The sequence below is a fragment of the Symphalangus syndactylus genome, chromosome 5 (assembly GCF_028878055.3).
Source record: "Symphalangus syndactylus isolate Jambi chromosome 5, NHGRI_mSymSyn1-v2.1_pri, whole genome shotgun sequence".
Taxonomy (NCBI): Eukaryota; Metazoa; Chordata; class Mammalia; order Primates; family Hylobatidae; genus Symphalangus; species Symphalangus syndactylus.
The window spans coordinates 97,917,615-97,938,418 of record NC_072427.2 but is presented as its reverse complement, the minus strand read 5'-3'; the positions used below and the strand labels follow the sequence as shown (position 1 = coordinate 97,938,418).

At 43.0% G+C, this 20,804-nt stretch overlaps 1 protein-coding gene across 4 annotated transcripts in view; it reads right to left on the bottom strand.

Moving 5' to 3' along the window:
* MIS18A (MIS18 kinetochore protein A) overlaps positions 1-11,064 on the bottom strand; it is a 92,537-nt gene extending 81,473 nt beyond the window's left edge. For 3 of the 4 annotated variants that reach the window (XM_055279481.2, XM_063640611.1, XM_063640610.1), the window contains exons 1-3: positions 10,656-11,030; positions 6,812-6,878; positions 2,436-2,558 (exon numbers count right to left, since the gene is read on the bottom strand). In XM_055279481.2, coding sequence (XP_055135456.1) covers positions 2,436-2,558; positions 6,812-6,878; positions 10,656-10,986 — 521 coding nt within the window. In that variant the 5' untranslated portion in view covers positions 10,987-11,030. Of the gene's footprint in view, positions 1-215; positions 1,128-1,709; positions 1,807-2,435; positions 2,559-6,811; positions 6,879-10,655 lie in introns of those variants that run through there. The other variant, XM_055279483.2, reaches the window with a different exon arrangement.
* Between the last annotated feature and the right edge of the window lie 9,740 nt (positions 11,065-20,804).

Sequence of the window (20,804 nt, the reverse complement as noted above, 5' to 3'; positions counted from 1 at the left end):
GAACTTCTGAGCAGATGCTGAGTGAGTCAGTCATACACTGAGTACTGTTCCGTGACCTCACTCGCACCCAGAAACAAAGGGGTCTGGGGAAATTTGGGGTTACCTTTATATTCCTGAGCAGGCCTTTCACACTGCCATGCTCAGTAATGTGTGGACTTCACAGCACCAGGATTTCTGATCTCAGTTAAATACAGTTCAGTTTGTAAAAGTCAATCTTAAAGCATTTTGTTTTAATCTTTATTCTCTTCAATTATAAAATTACATACTACAAAAGTTTCACGTTATAGAAAACAGAAAAATCAAAAATTGCCCCAGAATCCCACCCTCAGAGATGGTTATTCCTCTTTGGTATTTCTCCAGGTTTTTTAAGCATATAGTAGTACATAAGAAGGAAAAAGTAAAATCCTACTATATATATGCAATGGCTCTTGAGCAAGTTTTCACATGGTTCTGACAGATCATTCTGACCAATTTCTCCAGGGAACTTTATGCGTTAGTTTTCAGAGAAGATTCCATGACACCGTGGGTAGACAAACCTCTAAGACTTTTCTTATCATTTATAATAAATATTGTCCCAACTGTTAAAGGTCAAATAAAGTTTTTAAAAATAGTAAATAAATGTGATACAGAGGAAAAAAAGTTCAAAGAATCATCCTAGTTTCTTATCAAAATCAAAACTCCTAAGTCCCAATTCCAACAAGTACCATAAAATGGCTTTAAAATGGGATTTTGAGAAACAATCACTTCTTCACCATAAAATATAGCTATAAAAGTAATTCTGCAATTTTGGTTTTTTTTTTTTTTTTTTTTTTTTTTTGAGACAAGGTCTCACTCTGTTGCCCAGGCTAGAATGCAGTAGTGGCATGATCAAGGTTCACTGCAGCCTCGACCTACCAAGCTCAACTGATCCTCCCACCTCAGCGTTTCGCATGCCTGGCTAATTTTTTTTTTTTTTTTTTTTGTAGAGACGATGTCTCACTATGTTGCTTCATTTAACAAATAAGGGGAGGATGGGCAGGGGCGGAATGGAGGACACAGACTAGAGTTCAGCTTTTACAAGTGGCAAAGGACAATTTGGATTCGGCCTCCCACAGCTTCATTTGTAATGCTTTCAAGACATCTTCCATCTATTGAATTGAAAAAATAAAAAAATAAAGAAACACACATATAATTAAAAATTATACATGGTTAAATATAATTAAGATATACACTTAATGCAATTTTGGATATGTCATACATTACATGGTAGATATTCAGTGTTTAACAAAACTATTTAGAGGCATAAATTTTTTAAAATAAAGCATAATTCTATCAACAGTAGTTCTCAACCTATAATCTACATCTCTCTTATACAATCATCACCATCTCACCTATCTGGCAATGAGAAAATGTTAACATCCAACAACAAGGCTATTTATACCACAAGAATTGAATCAAACAAAATGTTTATTTGAATCAAAGATGTATTTCTAGCTTTGCAGTGTTCGAATATATAGTTTTGATTTTGACATGAAATGTCTTCCTTTTTTGTTGATTAAGCTTTAGCTTCATTTGAGTTCCCCAAAAATCAACTTTACTAACAACTGAAATAAGCACACTCTTCCTGCGATCAAAACAGATGACATTATGAGAATTATCATTTGTGGGGGAGCACTTCCTCACTGACAAATTGTTCATACAAAGATATAAAATGCACAGAATAAAATTACCTGTGTTAGAGACTTTTCTATTTCAACTCTGCTTTCAAGATTAAAAAGCTCTTTATCTTCTGACACAATCTGCTTTTCAGAGGACCCTAAAACATAACTGAAGTACGGTACGAGGTTAAAATACAAGCTGGGTGTGGTGGTGTGCACTTGTTCCCAGCTATTCAGGAGGCTGAGACGGAAGGATCATCTGAGGCTAGGAGTTTGAAACCAGCCTGGGCAACACAAGACCCCGGGCAATATGCCTGTAGTCTTAGCTACTTGGGAGGCTGAGGCAGGAGGATCGCTGGAGCCCAGCAGTTCAAGGATGCAGAAAGCTATGACCACAGCACTGCACTCCAGCCTGGGCGACAGAGTGAGACCCCATATCTTAAAAAAATAAGTTTTAAAATACATAAAAATTAAAAGCTGGGGGCGGGCGGCAATATCCTACTGAACTACGTTCAATTTTTAAAAACAACTGAATACACTTTTATTCCAAAAAAATTTCTCACAGTGTTTTCTCCTACAATTTAGAGTGTCTGACTTTTCCAATACCAAATAAAGATGCTTCTTTAAAGGTCAAAACAACAACAACAACAAAATTACTGGCTTGTTAGAAATCATTACTTGAAAATATATTTAACCAAATAGGATTGATTTAGTTCTGACACTTCCGTGCCAATTTCTCTGCAAACTTAACTTTCTGAAACACCAGTTGTGAGGTAAACATTTATATATCAAACTTACCTTTCAATGGCTTCAACACTGAGGCAAAACAAGTCTCTTTTGTAATCAAGATTCTTGGGCGTGCATCTGTACACGTAGCCAAGATTGAGTGAGCACCCCGCGCAGCACAAAGTCTCAAGGATGCTGCAATAAAGAAGTGTCTTGCTTTAGGAAACAAAGCAGCAACTCATTATAATAAAAATCTCACTGTTAAAATCCATAAACACTTCAGTTTCTAAAGTATGCTATTCTCACCACACTAGGTCATACATAAAGGATAGGAAAAAATGGTAGTAAGATATTTACAATAAAAATGTAAAGACAGTCATCTCCAGGCCACAATGCCTTAAGTATCAAATGACAAGGGACATACAAAAAAGTGACAAGAGAGGATATTGAGGTGATGTTTTTCTAGAATACAAATTCCTCAATCTGGTACTAATGTAATAAAGTGGAGAATAAATATTTTAGGCTCGCCAGCCATATGGTGTCTGTCACTACTCACCTCTGCCATTGTAAAACAGAAGCACCTATAGACAATACTAACTGAATAATCTGTGTTCCAATAAACTCGTATTCACAAATGGGTGCCCGCCCCATGGGCCATAGTTTACCAAACTGTGCTCTAGTGGAAGGTAATACTGTTTGGCTTAATAAAAAAAAGTCTCTAAAGTTAGATGACAATCCATGTAATTGTTCCTTCATTCTAGTTCTCTCTCAACTCAGGTTCCACACACCTGAATATACCCTCCCCTAAAGCCTATTCATGTCTCCTTAAAACCTGGCTTAGAATCCAGTGTCTCCCAAACGCCTTGTTGAACTGACCCATCCAAATTTACCATTCTATAAATATACTAAAATTACCATTCCAACACATAGCAAAATGATAACTGGAGATTTAAATCTAGTAGTGATCACAGTAGTAAAACATACACTACAAACGATTTTTATTGCAAAAGTATTCTAACTCCTACTCAGTATGTGAAACACTTGTAATCACTAAATATCCATTCCTGCTGTCAAGCAAAAGGGAGCTACCCAAGACTCACAGCTTGGACTACATCATTGTTTACTTACAGATACTGAGACACTGCTAATTATTACAGCAACATATGGAACAAATAAAATGGATCACCATCTGATTAAGTCATGAATTCTCACTGACGATGTGATTAGCTGGATAGTATGCCACTGATTACATATTTAGTGTCTACGGGCTTTTATAAGCTTCTATACTTTTTTAGTTTTATAGTAGAAATAGTCTCGCTATGTTGCCCAGGCTGGTCTCGAACTCCTAGCCTCAAGCAATCCTCCACCTTGGCCTCCCAAAGTATGAGATTACTGGCAGGAGCCACTATACCCAGCCAGCTTGTATACATTTTTATATGAGAAATATAAAAGCATGTCGGTAAATCCCACCTAAATTACTCACAGTGAACAGGCAAACCTCCATGCTATATATCAAACTCATTACCATTATGAGACCGCCTCACACCATTACCAAGACAGCAAACTAATATGTAATGTCATCAGCCAAGAAAGGACACTCAGAGAAACCAGAAGCTTGAACTCCCCAAATACACTGAGCCATGAATAAGACTGTTTTATCCCGAGTTATCAAAATCAACCTAAACACTACCAAAAATAGGAACAAACCCATTCACACTTTTAGAATCCTCTTGTGGAACAATGAAGAGATGGTAGCTACTATTAAGGCAGCATCTTTCTGCTTTCACAGTTGGCAAGAATTTGGCCGCATTCACCCTTTTCATTGAACAATAACATTGAGAAGGCAGTGCCAACAATCGTAAGGTAATGTTAGACAAGGAATAATCCGATTGTAAGATCCTCAACAAAGGACAAAGTCAGACTTAACAGAGAAAACAGCACTGCTACCTTCACAACGTATTTCTAAAGCCCACAGTGCCCTTGCTGACCATCAGCAGAACAGCTCAGGCAGGTATTCCACAGGATGGGCCTATCAAAAAATTCGCAAGCATCCCAAAGCAACATGGGAGCGTGGAGCACACAACCCTAGTGAAGTCTGAGATAACTGAAGGCAGTCTAATCGATGGGTTTAGGTGATACAAACAAACAGTATTAATAACTCTGGACCAAAGAGAGTGAATTCTCTATCAATCCTGATTAGAAAAAAGAAGAAAGTCTCGGTTTGGTGCTAGACTGTCTTTGACACTTGTCTCATAGTCGCAAATCTTTTAATAGTAACAGAACAGACCTCAGGCAGAGAACCAGCCAGGCAACAACATCTCAGCTAGAACTAATAACATTTGTTTTCACTGTAATTATCTTCAGAGTTACTTTCTAGTTATGGCAAGTATATATTTATGATAGTAAAAATAATCCTTTTAAGACAAATTTAAAAATTTTGAGTTGATTTAATTTTAAAAATTTAGTATGTAATAGCACAGTTGGTAGCTGGTATGCAAACAGGACAAAAATCATGGTGATACCAAAATGGCTAGAGCTAGGAAGTGGAGAAGAAAGAGCACTTCGCAGGCAGTAAGGATAACAAGCATCGTCCTAGCTCTTACTGCTAATTAGTCCTGTGACCTTAGCAAAGTTCTAGCCTCCCTGGGCCTAACTTTCTTCAACTACAAAATGAGAAATGATCTGAGGTGGGTTTTCCAAATTTTTATGGCCTGTATGCCAGCACCACAATTTTTGTCATATCCACAAACTATCTGTACTATTACTAATTTATCTTAAATGGAGAAACTTTTTTTTTTTTCACTTTTATGGAAGAGACACATAGGGCAAAGGTTACAGAAGGGGGACACAGAGCTTCCAAGACCTTTCTAGGTACACCACCCTCCCGGCATCTCATATTCACCGACCTGAAAGTTCTCTAAAACCCATGGGTTTTTTGGAGGTTTTATAACACAGGCATGATTAATTAAATCATTGCTGATAATCCCTAGCCCCTCTGCCCTCCATGGAGGTGGGAGAAGAGGTTGGGGTAGGGCTGAAACTTCCAGCCCTCTAATCATGCCTTGGTCCTTCTGGCCCCCAATCCTGAAGCTACATGGGAGCCCCCCCAGCCACAGTCACCTCATGAGGATTCAAAACGACATTATTATCACTCCAGAGATTCCAAGCATCTTAGAAGCTCTTCTGTCAGAACTGGGGACTAAGACCAAACATGGTAACAAAAGATACCCTTATCACCCCATCACTCAAGAAATTGAAAGGGTTTTAGGAGCGACTAAGTATTGAATGTTTCTGTCCCCTACCACATGCATAAGTTGAAACGGTAGCTCCTAATGTGATGGTATTAGGAGGTGGTATCATCAGGAGGTATTTGGTCATAAGTGCAGAGTAATTTTTTTTAAATTGAAATATATTTTATTTGATAGGATACTCTAGCATCATTAAAAATGAAAAGCCAGTATTTGTAATACACATTAAAATGTATACATAATTTTTGTTTAACTGTGTACCACCCAAAGTTATTTCATATGCAAGTGTAAGATACAGTTTACATTTGGAGCAACAATTATATAGGGCAGCGCTTCCCGCTCAGTTTGCTCAGGCGTCACTATGGCACATGGGTGGCAGGTATGGCAAGATATTTGTCCCCTCAACCCTTGAAGTAGCCACACAGGACCTCAGATTGCTGGAGCTCCTGTGTTGTTTGCTCTTGCCAATAGGCTGTGTGTGTGACAGCAGCATTTTATGTGTGCCATAACATGAGAAAGGTGGGCAGCATTAGCCTAAGGCACCCTTTAACATTGAGATTTTATAATACAGGTATTTCCTTTTCTTTTTTTTCTTTTTCTGAGACGGAGTCTTGCTCTGTTGCCCAGGCTGGAGTGCAGTGGCAATCTTGGATCACTGCAACCTCCACCTCCCTGGTTCAAGTGATTCTCCTGTCTCAGCCTCCTGAATAGCTGGAATTACAGGCCTGCACCACCACGCCCGGTTAATTTTTGTATTAGTAGAGATGGGGTTTTGCTATGTTGGCCAGGCTGGTCTCAAATTCCTGACCCCCGGTGTGATCTGCCCGCCTTGGCCTTCCAAAGTGCTGTGATTATAGGCGTGAGCCACCGCGCCCGACCTTCTTTTTCTATTTTTATTTTCAATTTTCTTCAGTACCAAGCCCAAAGATCCAAAAAGGGAGTGTCAGAATATGCTTTTAGAAATCTAGAAACTCTAACTTTTCAATATCTAAAGGTGACCACAACCACTCAAAAACTGATATACTCCATTCTAAAACAGGTATAGAAAAACAAAAAAAGAACTGATATATGCGAATGACTGATTTTTTACTATCATGAAAAGTTTTATCCCAAGTAATCTTACTACTAGTAATGACCTTTTAAAGATTTTTATTAAAAAAAAATTTTCTAACATATTCATATAAATACAGTTTTACTCACCAACCATTTTCCTTTTCACGTTTGGATAGCTTCTGTTCCTTATCCACAGAAACATTACAGGAAACACCTAGAAACAGAGAAAGTAACATTAATTTATTAATGTGGTTCGTTATAACATACATGCAGAGAATTTCTAATGCAACTTTTTAGAATTCAGAGGACAAAAAATAAGCCCAAAGTCACACACACACAAGAGTGGTTCAAAACTAAATATACTGGGGTCTTCTGGGAAAAGATGGCAGAATATGAGTTATTTCCAACCAGGCGCAGTGGCTCACACCTGTCATCCCAACACTTTGGGAGGCCAAGGTGAGAGGATGGCTTGGGGCCAGGAGTTCGAGGTCAGCCTGGACAACATAACGAGATGCCATCTCTACAAAAAAAAATTTTAAATAAAAATTTAAGAAAAATTTTAAAAGGTTTTATCCTCCCTTTCCCTGAAAAGCACTAACATTAATAGAATGGCTAAAATTAGAGGGAAAAATTCATTCCACAGTAAACTTGGAACCATGAGAATCTCAAATCACAGACTGCAAAGAATTATCTGCCAGATAGTGAAACTGGGTTCCAAACCTAGGAAGATGCAAATAGCCAGCACATATATCTCCAGATTTCAAACACAGGGCCCATGTCTCTAAAAGTAACTGAGAGGGTCTTCAGGATCCCAGCCATACATCTTTTACTTGAACAATGACTTGGACAGAGGTCACTGCTGGACTCCAGAGGCAGCAGCAAACATTCCCAAAGAATCCACGTCTAGGACACACTAAAGGACAGGGTAGAGGATGAAGAGAAATGAAGAAGGGACATCAGAACTAAAATGGCCAAAACACTCTAGATTTCACGGCCTCCTACAGTCTACCTTAACTCGGTAAACTCCAACTCCATTTACCTGCTTGCTGAAATCAGAAACCAGGGTGTCATCCTTTCTTCATCTCCTCATCCTGCTCCCCCGTATCTACTCCACTGATCCATCCCATCAATTCTACCTCACAAACCTCACTCCAGCCCCCAAACCACCAGCACCACCTCTTGCCTGGACTACTGCCCTGGCTCTTCACTGACCTTCCCACTTCCATACTTGTTCCTCCTTCAATGCTTTCTCCAAAGAAAATGCAGGGTCACATTACTCCCCTGCCTAAGCTAGCATAATAACGTACTCACTAGAACAGACTCTAAAGACTCACTAGTCTTTAGAACAGACTACAACGCCTTGCAGTTTCTGGTCTCTTCCTTCCTCCCTAATTCTTAACTTTATTCTCTTTGACCATACTCTAGTCTCAAGGCTTTTGCACCAGCTGCTCAGCACCTGTCAAAAGCAAAGAGCATGACCAAGAACTGTACCTGCAGCCAAGCTAGCATTCACGTATAAAAACAGGAAAATAATCCCAGCACTTTGGGAAGCCGAGGCGGGCAGATCACGATGTCAGGAGATCGAGACCATCTTGGCTAACACGGTGAAACCCCGTCTCTACTAAACATACAAAAAAATTAGCCGGGCGTGGTGGCGGGCGCCCGCAGTCCCAGCTACTCAGGAGGCTGAGGCAGGAGAATGGCGTGAACCTGGGAGGCGGAGCTTGCAGCGAGCCGAGACTGAACCACTGCACTCCAGGCTGGGCAACAGAGCGAGACTCCGTCTCAAAAAAAAGGAAAATATTTTCTAGCACATAAACTGGAAATTTTCTTGGAGATGTGGACGTGGGGAGCACTAATGATTAATCAAACAACTCAGGAATGAAAACGCTATTAAGCAGCTTTTTTATGTTAATGAGTACTGGAATTGGGAAAATAATTTATATAAACATTATAGGATCGGGTGCTGTAACTCACATCTGTAATCCCAGCACTTTAGGAAGCCAAAGCAGGGGACTGCTTGGGGCCAGGAGTTTGAGACCAGCCTGAGCAACATAGCAAGAGTCTTGGCTCTACAAAAAATTTAAAAATTAGCCAGTTGTTAGTGTGCGTCTGTAGTCCCAAGCTACTTGGGAAGCTGAGCCGGGAGGATAGTTTGAGCAGGCGTTCAAGGTTACAGTGAGCTATGATTGCGCCACTGTACTCCAACCTGGGCAACAGAGGGCTGTTAGCCCACTATAACCCTATAAAAAAAAACCTATTAAATAAATAATCCTATTTTTAAAAATCATAGTAAGGCTGTTATAGCTACAGAACAGAATGTAAATGTACAGAATGTAAATGTATAAACCTTGACAAAATGAAAATAATTAAACTAATTCAAATTAGGTAAGGAAGGAATGGAAATGAATCCGAGTTCATTTATTTATCTTTACTGGGAGGGCGGGGAGGTGTTAAATCCTATTATCTAAATCTGATAAATCAAAAAGTGTATAGTTCTTAAATTGTAAACTGTTTACTATTTTAGAACTATGTTTTAAATTTAAAAGCTATTAATATAAAAATTAAATAACAAAAATAACAGCCTTTCTATAAGTAAAGCAAAACAACGAAAAGCGCCCACATGGCAAAAAATACACTCTTTCGAAACAAAGTACAAATAAAATGAAAGATGTAAGACCAAACATGTTATCCCTTAAAAACATGTAAGCAAGGTAACCTCATTCAAACAAAGAGCTTTTCCTACTGGACCAAAAATCTGTTTTTTTTTTTTGTTTTTTTTTTTTTTTTTTTTGAGACGTTGTCTCGCTTTGTCGCCAGGCTGGAGTACAGTGGCGCAATCTCGGCCCACTGCAACCTCCGCCTCCCGGGTTCAAGTGATTCTCCCGCCTCAGCCTCCGGAGTAGCTGGGATTACAGGCGCACACCACCATGCCCGGCTAATTTTTTATTTTGGCGAGGCCGATCTGAAATTTTTGTATTTTTAGTAGAGATGGGGTTTCACCATGTTGGCCAGGATGGTCTCAATCTCCGGATCTCGTGATCCGCCTACTTCGGCCTCCCAAAGTGCTGGGATTACAGGCCGGAGGCACCGCGCTCGGCCTGGTTTGATTTTAATAGGTGCAAAGAGTTAATCTCAACTTTCAGTTAACTAGTGGACACTGGTGTGCTCCTTTATTCCCAGTATTACACCAAGGAAAATGTTCCAGAAACGTCGATAAGCCGGTGATGAATTTCTGCCATCGAAACATTTACAGTATTCAAAGAGAGAAAAAACTTCATCTTGAAAAACCACAATCCAAAAACAACAGCCATTCTTACACCAATTCAGAAAAAATATGTGAACCACTTTATCCCTAAATACTGCAAAAACATCAAAATGAGGGAACAGTGGAACAACAGAGGTAACTGGTAGAACCAGGATTAGAAACTAATTCCTGCCTTCTTCTGAACTCTTCTGCTACATCCTCCTTCCTCGCCAATTTTGATGAGGTCGTTGGTGCTTTTATTGCAAGTTTCCTTCCCTTTCTTCCCCATAGCACTGTGTTCCGACAGCTCTGCGGCTCTATCACTGGAGACTGTAGAGGCATCCGCTGATACACCAACAGCCCGCTAATTTCTGTGGGGGGTAATAGTACTGGCTGCACCTCAAGTGCTTACAGTCTACTTGACCATTTGTTTCTCTTTCTTTAGGGTCTTTAAAAGTGTTATTCTTTGTTGCCCTTTGTTTCTAAGTAATGCTCACGATGATACTGACTCAACAGCTGCTCTTCTGGGATCGGGGACCCCAGAAAAGAACCCGCCGCCCGAGAGCCAAAGTGGAGGGGTGACCCTCCTCCCCTTTTCCTGCGACAGCTCACACTCTCAGACTTTTTGCTCTTAAAGTCCCTGGGCAGCCCCAAGGAGCCCCCGCCTCCTCCCGGGCCGCCCAGGCGCGGCACCCCTGGAAAAAGGCGAGCCCACGCCCCCCTGCCCGGCTCGACCCAACTGACAGCGCAGCAGGATGCAGTTGGTGTCCTCTTGGCTGGCCACCCAGCTCAGCGAGTCGCCCAGCGGCCTCCGGCAGCCGGAGCACAGGAACACCAGCGGCCTCTCCTCCGCAGCCGCCGCCTCCTCCAGCCGCGCCTTCTCCGTGTCGGCCACCGACGCGTCTTCGCTCATGGAGCTCCACATGCTCGCCCACTTCTGCAGCAGCTGGTGGCGGCTCGAGTCTTCTGAGAGTCTCTTGCCCAACAGCGAGGAGTCGCTGCATTTGCCCTTGTCGCCGCACTCACAGCCGCCAGCGCATCCTCTGCTACACCTCAGTGACCGAACGCCCGCCATTACCTACAAATCGCCCGCGCCCCAGAGCGCCACGGGAAAAAAAAACCGCCGCTGCCCATGCGCGGGGCGGGGCGCGGTGGCGGAGGCCGAGAAGGGGCAAACGCCTTAAAGGGGCGGGACGGCGGGCGGCCTCTAGTGCGCATGCGCGCCGTGTGGTCTGGGCCTGCGTGATAGTCACTGCGCCTGCGTCAGGTTTTCCAGCCTGAAGAAATTGATGCTGCAGACCTGTTGGCTTGTCTTCTTAAGGATTATTCACCCGTTTCCGTGGGAGGGGCAGCGTCACTGAGAAAGTTACGGGCTGCAAGCTTGAGTGTCTAAGAACCACCTGGCGAGCTTCTTAAGCATATCGCCAGGCTCCATCTTCACAGACTCTGATTCAGCAGATAGCAGGTAGCCCGAGAATCTGCATTTCTAACAAGCTCCTAGGCGTGCCCATGTTGTCAGTATTGGCAGCCCAACCTTTTTTGGGGGGTGGTGGGGAGTCTTTCTATGTTGCCGGTCTCGAACTCCTAGCCTTAAGCGATCTTCCCGCCTCGGCCTCCCAAAATGCCAGGATCGCAAGCGTGAGCCACAGTGCCAGACCACCACCCTTTTTCTTCTTTTTTGTAAGTGGACTAATTATAGTTGTATATAAGCAGCTCCACTTTTGATGACCACTGCTCTATTTTGTCGGCTCCTGGAGGCCTCCTTTCCATGAAGTGGAGAAGGAAGGGGCTAGAGGAGTCCCTCATCACAGGGTCCTTTTGCACATTGCTATTCCTGGAATGAGACCCTGGGAAGGGCCCCGGATCACTCAGGCTGTCACTGCAAGGAAAAAGTTGAGGAAGCAGCAGTGCCCCTGGAAAGCCTGGAAGTGTCCCTGCTGCTTGGATCAAGGAACAATTCGTCCTTGCAAGGAAGAAGCATCCCTTGTTGATGATAAGGACAGATTTCCTCAGCTGCCCCAGAAAGCCAGCCTATGCCTAAAACACCGTAGGTCAGGAGGGAAAGCTGGCGGGGAACCAGCCAGCTGCACCACAGACAGTCTGGTGGTACACCTGGGAAGAAAGCTACCTGCAAGGACCTACTCTGTTCCTACTACACTCTAGGTGTCCCCGAAGTCACTGCCTACTTTGCTTGGTTGCATAAACTATTTACGTAAATGTACTTCCAATTTTAGTGTTACAGCCACTAGCAAAAAGCAAAAGCTTTGGAGTCCTGGCTAACTTACCAGTGGTCCTGGTTAACTTACCCCTCCCTCCACAAGGTAGTAACAGTGTAGGGAACTGTGGAAAAGGCTGTTTGCCTTCCCTGAGTCTAATTCTTCATGGAGTAAATGGAGTCTGTTTCTTCAGTACTACACCAAGTTGTTCATGAGGATCAAGTTTTCTAATATTCATGAAAATATTTCGTAAACCCTGGCACACCATGCTCATGTTAATCAGCTTCTTACTGGAAGAAAATGCTTCAGATAATTTAGGCTTTTTTTTTCACCCATAGAATTCCCTTCCTTCCTTCTGCTTTTTTTTTCTTTTCTTTATTTTTTCAGAGCTGATGTTTCAGTATGTTGCCCAGGCTGGTCTCGAACTCCTGGCCTCAAGCGATCCTTCTGCCTCAGCCTCCCAAGTAGCTGGAACTACAGGCAGGCATCACCATACTTTGCCCCTTCTGCTTTTGTAGAGCCGAGCCTGACCTTCCTGGACTGTTGTTCTCAAGCATAATATCTCTAGTACAACATTGATACAATCCACATGAGTTCTTTAAGTAAGTGGCTAGTTACTTTGGGATTCAAAGGATCATCTTGTCTCAGACTTTGGGTTCCTGTTGTCAATACTTAAATTCTATGATACGATGCCCCAGGAAAGAAGGAATACAAGGCTGAGCTGCATGGTGACTTTCAGGGGCCCTATTTTTGCCTTAGTAGGCCTTTCTCTCCTTAAAACAATTAATAAAAATTTCATTTTATAGTCACACTGCTATGAAGATGATTATATTAAAATGATATCATAAAACATTTTTAGACCTATAAGTTCATTTATTTCTCTTGATTAAAAAAATTGAAACATTATCATGATCCTTTAAAATATCATGGTTTGTAGGCATGATGCCTCCTGCACGTCATGGAGAAGTTGGCTGATGCAAAATGAATTCCTCTATAGGCACAAGTGTGTTTGTATTAATATTATGAATATAAAAACAAGGCTAGCCATGGTGGCTCATGCCTGTAACCCCGGCACTTTGGGAGGCTGAAGCGAGAGAGTCACTCGAGCCCAGGAGTTTGAGACCAACCTGGGCAACATAGAGAGACCCTGTCTCTACAAAGATTTCAAAATTAGCCAGTCATGGTGGTGCGCCCCTGTAGTCCCAGCTGCTTGTGAGGCTGAGGCAGGAGGATGGGTTGGGCTTGGGAGGTCGAGGCTGCAGTAAGCTGTGATTATGCTATTGCACTCCAGCCTGGGTGACAGAATGAGATCCTGTCTCAAAAAAATAAAAAACAAAACAAAACCTCAGCTAACCACAAAATCATCATATTTATGGGGGGACAAAATGAGATGCTTGAAAAAGATGACCTCATAGTTCGTGGTTGTAGTTGCTTCCTAAACTACATTCTCTCCCCGTACCTCCTAGTTACATAACTAGGAGATTTGGATAAGGTTGAGTCCATTTCCACCACTCTCACCGCCAGTTCCGGGAATGAGTCCCTAGCGGTTTAACCCGATCAATCAGGATGACCATGACTCTTCCATAGTGATTGGGGCAGGCATGGCACCTACCCCTGGCTGCCCATGCTGCTCCCCTGGCAATAAGGATTGGCTCAGAATAAAAACTTGGCCTTGTCAAGTTCAATTTTGCCCAATCTGAGTAAGGGAATCACAGAGAAACAGCACCCAATCTCTAGATCCTTCCAGTTGTGTGAGCCAACCAGTTCCAGTTATTGTGGAAGCCAGTTTCAATTGTTTTGTTTTTACTAGCAACCAAAAAATGTGTGGAACAATCTGTTACAGTATGTTAAAACTGAAGTTTCCACTAAGACTCTAAGATGAAGTAAAAATGAGATATCAAAGTGTGTGTGAGACAGATTGCCCTCCTTCCTGGAGGAATCTTCAGAGTAGATTTAGGAGAGGAGAGATGATTTCCTCCTGCTTTTTTTTTTTTTTAGATGGAGTCTCACTCTGTCACCCTGGCTGGAGTGCAGTGACATGATCGCAGCTCACTGCAACCTCCACCTCCCGGGTTCAAGCGATTCTCTCACCTCAGCCTCCCGAGTAGCTGGGATTATAGGCACCCACCACCACACCCGGCTAATTTTTGTAGTTTTAGTAGAGACAGGGCTTTACTATGTATGTTGACCAGGCTGGTCTTGAACTCCTGACCTCAGGTAATCCACCCACCTCAGCTTCCCAAAGTGCTGAGATTACAGGCATGGGCCACCATGCCCAGCTGATTTCCTCCTTCTCTTACACCTCTCTCACACACTTTGGGAATATAAAGGAAGGGAGAAAATGGTGACCAAGATGACTTCGCTGGAAGGATCTCTTTGGAGATGGGCCCCTCCCCAATAGAGAAGATGAGGGTATCTGCCTCCTTGCCTCAATTTGGCTGACAGGAGACTTTGAGGAGACATTTACATACCTGTTGGTTCCCAGGCAGTTGGGTACAGGGTGACCTGCAGTAGCGTCAAACTGCGTGTGTTTTGGTAGCACAACAAAGGCAAACAAGGTAGGTTGTCAGCCAGATCTGAACTTTGCTGGCAGGATGTCACCTAGAGTCTTAATTTCTGCCTAAGGAGCTAAACTGGAAGCACGAAGACTCCCCAGTGGTGAGTCAAGTGTGAACAGCACTCCTGGAGAACCAGGGCAGAGGGAGAGCCAGCCTGAGATGAGGCCTTGCCCAGTGGGTCACGGGCATGCACCTGGGATTTGGGAGGTGCAGGGAGTCCCGGAGGGGGCTAGAAGAGAGGGTCAGGTCTAACTAGATCTGACCTAAGAGTGCAAAACAAAGTTAGAACAAGTTTAAGTGTGTATTAGTCTGTTCTCATGCTGCTATAAAGAACTACTTGAGACTGGGTAATTTATAAAGGAAAGAGGTTTAACTGACTCACAGTTCTGCATGGCTGGGGAGGCCTCAGGAAACTTACAATCATGGCTGAAGGCAAAGGGGAAGCAAAGCACGTCTTATGTGGCAGCAGGAAAGAGAGAGAGAAAGCCAAGGGGAGGTGCCACACTTTAAAACCACCAGATCTCGTGAGAACTCACTATCATGAGAACAGCCTGGGGGAACTGCCCCCATGATCCAATTACTCCCACCACGCCCCTCCCTCAACACATGGAGATTGCAATTCAAGATGAGATTTGGGTGGGGACACAGAGCCAAACCATATCAAAGTGAAAACTGTCCTATCCCCCACTTTCCCCATCTCAGGCTAGGCAGAAATGAAAACTGCAGGGAACAGGTGAGGTGGGAAAGAACAGGGCCAGCCACAGCCCCTTCCCCACCTGAGGCGGGAAGGCTGAGGTGGCCTATGTCCTACGTGGGGCAAAGGGAAAACAGTTCTCATCCTGTAGTGAAGATTGCTATGTTGATTAGTATCTTGGACTGATGCTACCATTTCTTCACTGAAATTCTGTTTGCAACAAAAGTGCCTACAGAATTGTCTATTCCCTAAGAGGGCCTTAGAAGAACACAGAGAGCATGCACTAAAATTCTGCTAGTATGGGGAGGGTTTCTTTGCAAAGGTTTGTAAGAGAGAACCATGAGGGATGGTACAGGAATCCAGGTTAGCAGTACTGAAGCCAACACCACCCTTCCCTCAACCTAGAGGGATCCTGGGCAAGGTTACCAGAAGGAAGGAGAGTTGCGAAGAGCAGACCACCTTGAGACAATCACCTTCCATCCAGGGTCACAGCCACCAGCTGGGGTGACCTCATAGGGAGGGAGACAGGAGATTAAATTCTCTGACCTCGCTCTCTTCTGTCTTTCCGGTTTCCTGCTGGAACTCGACATTGCCCACATCCAGCCAGAAGCCACAAGGCACAGAGCATATTGATGTAATCCATACAAGTTAACCACGGTCAAGAGCAGGGTGGAGGGTGAATGGGAAGGAATCCCACACACAGACTGCCCTTGTGCTCATCTAGGGCCACAGGGAAGGCGGTCATCACCGAAGAAGGTCTAAGGGTGTAGCAGAAGGCAAAATGTGAAAGAGAGTTCCATTTTTATTGTAACCTGCAGTCTTTTCTTGCACAACATATGGGTTACTTGAACTACCTGATTCAACCCTAATTTTTGGCTTGAGACCATAGTATTGTGAGAATTGCCTAAAGCACCTCGTCCAGGTCATCGTTCAATAAACGTTTGTGCCGTCTCCCTCTCTAGATTTCTCCCTTCTACCTTTCTCTCCACACTCAATCTGTAGTTGTGATAATCACTAATGTAACAGAAAACATTCTAGAAAAAACAACTTCACCTTCAAGCTTTGGGTTACAAATTAAAGGGAGAAGAAAAACAATGCTAACAGTCAAGGACTTTGAGGTATTTGTTAATATAAGTATGTCATTATTATCTTAGAGTTAACCTTGACGGCAGTATCACTTCTTACTAATGTCAAAGGGGCAACGTTTTTTTACATTGTTTTTCTACTAGGGTACTTGCATGGATCTTTTTTTTTTCTAGTAAGTCTCTGCTTATCCATCATGAATATTTTAAAATCCAGATTATTATCAGACAAATTAATTCAACTTAATAATCAGTATTTTGTCAGACAGAAGTAAGAATTCCAAACTAATAAAATTATGCTCAACTGGAAAATGTAGAAAGGTCTTTTTAATTTTATCCATTCTGTAGAGGTATCTCCTGGTTTTGTTTTTTGTTTGTTTGTTTTGCTTTTTTTTTGTTTTGTTTTGAGACAGAGTCTTGCTCAGTCTGGGTGCAGTGGCGCGATCTCGGCTCACTGCAAGCTCCGCTTCCTGGGTTCACGCCATTCTCCTGCCTCAGCCTCCCGAGTAGCTAGGACTACAGGCGCCCGCCACCACGCCTGGCTAATTTTTTTGTATTCTTAGTAGAGACGGGGTTTCACCATGTTAGCTAGGATGGTCTCGATCTCCTGACCTCGTGATCCACCCGCCTCAGCCTCCCAAAGTGCTGGGATTACAGGCGTGAGCCACCACGCCGGCCAGGTATCTCCTGTATTTGCATCTCCCTGATGACTAATGACTTGGAGCACTTTTTCATGTGCGTAGTGGCTATTCACATATCTTTCTTTATAAAGTATCTGTTCAAATCTACGGCCAATTTTTTAATTGGGTTATTTGTCTTTTTATTAGTGATGTATATATTCTTGGTATAAATTCCTGAGTAGATATATAATTTTTAACTTTTATTTCTTTCCAGTATGTGGCTTGCCTATTCATTTTCTTAGTAATCTCTTTCGATAAACGAAAGTCTTAAATTTCAGCGGAATGTAATTTATCAATATGTCCATTTCTACAGTTTGTAAAGCTGCTGGGATGATGATTGGGATTGCAGGGAACGTGATCAATTTGGGGCCATTTAACATCTTAATAATACTGAATTTTTCAAACCATAAGCTGGTACCTCTCTCCATATTTTAGGTCTTATTTCATCTCTCTCAGTAACATTTTGCAGGTTTTACTCTTGCACATCTTTTGTTAATTTTATTCCTATGTATTTTATAATTTTTGACACTAACAAAACATTTATCATAGTACAAAAAAGCATAAATTACACTTAAAAATAACAGTCTGCAACTGTTGAATATAGTATTCTATCCAAGGCAACTAGATCTAGATGATGGATAGTGGTATCGCTACTGGCAGCAAATTCATACGGGTCTGCAGCAACCTCAATTCTTGCCTCCTCAGAAGGAAGAATTCGACTAAGGGGCATAAGGCAGAAAAGAGACCGAAGCAAGTTTTAGAGCAGGAGTGAAAGTTTATTAGAAAGCTTTAGAGCAGAAACGAAAGAAAGTAAAGTACACGTGGAAGGGGGCCAAGCGGGCAACTGGAGAGATAAGTGCACACCTGGACCTTTTGACTTGGGGCTTTATATGTGGGCATATTTCCGGGATCTTGCATTCCTTCTCCCCGATTCCTTCCTGGGCGTGGGCTGTCCACATGCCATGCTTGAGCCCACTCGCCCAACTCCTGAGATCCTATCAGGAAGCTGCTGACCAGTTTTAGGTGTTTTCTATCCATTGGGATTCTGCCTTTTCCTGGCGCCGCCTGTGACCAATTATTACTTTAGAGAGACAGTTAACAACAGCCTATCACTTGATGGTTGCCCGACACTCCTGGTGTATGTGTAGTGGGACCCCTCTCCTGCCTTGCTCATACCTGACTAGCTACCCATTATTATTAGTCGGCTTGGTCTGCCCAAGTAGCCCAAAGTCCCATAGAGTAGGTGTCTTAACAGAAATATGGCCGGGCGTGGTGGCTCATGCCTATAATCCCAGCACTTTGGGAAGCCAAGGCAGGCTGATCTCCTGAGGTCAGGGGTTCGAGACCAGCCTGGCCAACATAGTGAAACCCTGTCTCTACCAAAAATACAAAAGTTAGCCAGACGTCGTGGTGCATGCCTGTAATCTCAACTACTTGGTAGGCTGAGACAGGAGAATTACTTGAACCCAGGAAGCAGAGGTTGGAGTAAACCAAGATCACACCACTGCACTCCAGCCTGGACAACAGAGCAAGACTCTGTCTCAAAAAAAAAAAAAAAAAAAACAGAAATGTATTTCCTCACAATTCTAGAGGCTAGAAGTCCAAGATCAAGGTATAAGTGGGCCTGGTTTCATTCTGAGGCCCCTTGCAATTGTCAATGGCCGTCTCCTAGCTATGTCTTCACATCATCTTCTTTCTGTGCCTTGGTGGTATCCCAACCTCCTCTTCTTATGAAGACACCAGTCATCTTGGATTAGAAACCATTGTCATGGCTTTTTAACCTAATTATCATTTTAAAGATCCTATCCCCAAATACAGTCACATTCTGAGATACTGGGGGTGAAGGCTTCAACTTAGGAATTTGGGGGAGCACAGTTCAGCCCAGAATAGTGGTGTAATTTGCACAGTGTTGTACACACCTGGGAGGCATGTGTACAGCAGTGTACACAGAAACATCTGGAAGTACACAGGTGGGTGCATGGTGTGGGGGATGTCTGTGATATTTTGATATAAGAATCATGTAGAGCTATGTGTCACTTCACAGCGGGGATACATTGTGAGAATTTGCATCGCTAGGTGATTTCGTTATTGTGTGAACACCAGAGAGTGTACTTATAGGAATCTAGAGGGCACAGCCTACCATGCACCTCGGCTGAAAGGCCTAGCCTATTGCCCCCAAGCTACAAACCTATTGTTACTATGCTGGATACTGTAGGCAATTATAACACAATGGTAAGGATTTATGATAGTATTATGATATTATTAGTGTTAGATATAAACATATCTAAGCATACAAAATGTACAGTAAAAATACACTATAAAACGTTTTTTAAAAAATACTACATCTGTATAGGGCCCTTACCATGAATGAAGCCTGCAGGCCTGGAAGTTGCCCTGCATGAGGCAGGAAGTGGTGAGTGAATGTGAAGGCCTGGGACATTACTGGACGCTACTGTAAACTTTATAAACACCACACTTAGCCTATACTAAATTTATTTATAAAATAAAGCAAATGTGCAATGATGTTATGTTGGCTACAGCGTCACTAAGTGATAGGAATTTTTCAGCTCCATTATAATCTTATGTGACTACTGTTCTATATGGAGCTGGTCATTGATGGAAACATTATCAGTCAGCATTTGACTGTATTTGATCTTTGTCCCTGGTAGCACAGAACTCATAAAACTTGCAATATCTGAGTAATGGGGTAAGAGGAGCATCTTCTGTTATTCAGCATAAGCCACTTTCAACTCTACCTGAGTTTATGCTAATGAGGTGGGGGCTGGTTGTCAGAGGAACCAACCATATATTAGAGGGTTGCAATGTTCACTCCCACCCTGGAAAGGGGAGAGAGGCTGGGGATTGAGTTCATTCACTGATAGCCAGTGATTTCATCAATGGTGCCCACATAATGGAATATAATCATAATCTAGATGGCATAGCACATGATAAAACCCTACAAAAACCCTCCTCGAGGAGGTTCGGAGAACTTCCAAGTTGCTGAACACGTTGAGGTGCTGGGAGGGTGTGCACCTGGATCAGGCGTGGAAAAGTCCGTGCCCCTCCCCACACCCTGCCCCATGTGTCTCTTCCACATGGCTGTTCCTGAGTTGTATTCTTTTATGACAAACCAGTCATCTAGTAAGTGAACTGTTTGTCCTGAGTTCTGTGTGGGAGGCATTCTAGCAAATGACATAGTGTCAGGATTGAGTTACATTGTAGGACACCCAGCCAGTGTCTGCCGAGAATAAGAAATTGCTTGGTATGGAAAAGCCCACACGTCTGGTGTCAGAAGTGTAGGGTGTAGCGGGACCAGGGGTTTTATTTTACTGTTCAAGTGGATCTTTCACTCCTCCCTTTGGAAACGCAAGAGCCTCATTCCTCCCCTTCTGGTCAACTGAACTACCCTCAAAGTTCTCCCCAGGGAATGCCTCAGGCGTGGCAGTCCTTGGCAAAACCAGCAGAGGGGCTCAAGTTATCTGGGTGGACTGTCTACACTGTCAATACCCAGCTTTATTCTGACAGTGTAGACCTGAATCAAGAACACAAGAAAGCTGGGCGTATTGGAGGGAAAGGCCCCGTAAGCTGTGTGTTTTGACCTCCTAATTCTCAAAGGCTAAATTCTAGGGTTCCTCTCACCTGTGGTCCTGCTCATTCCAGATG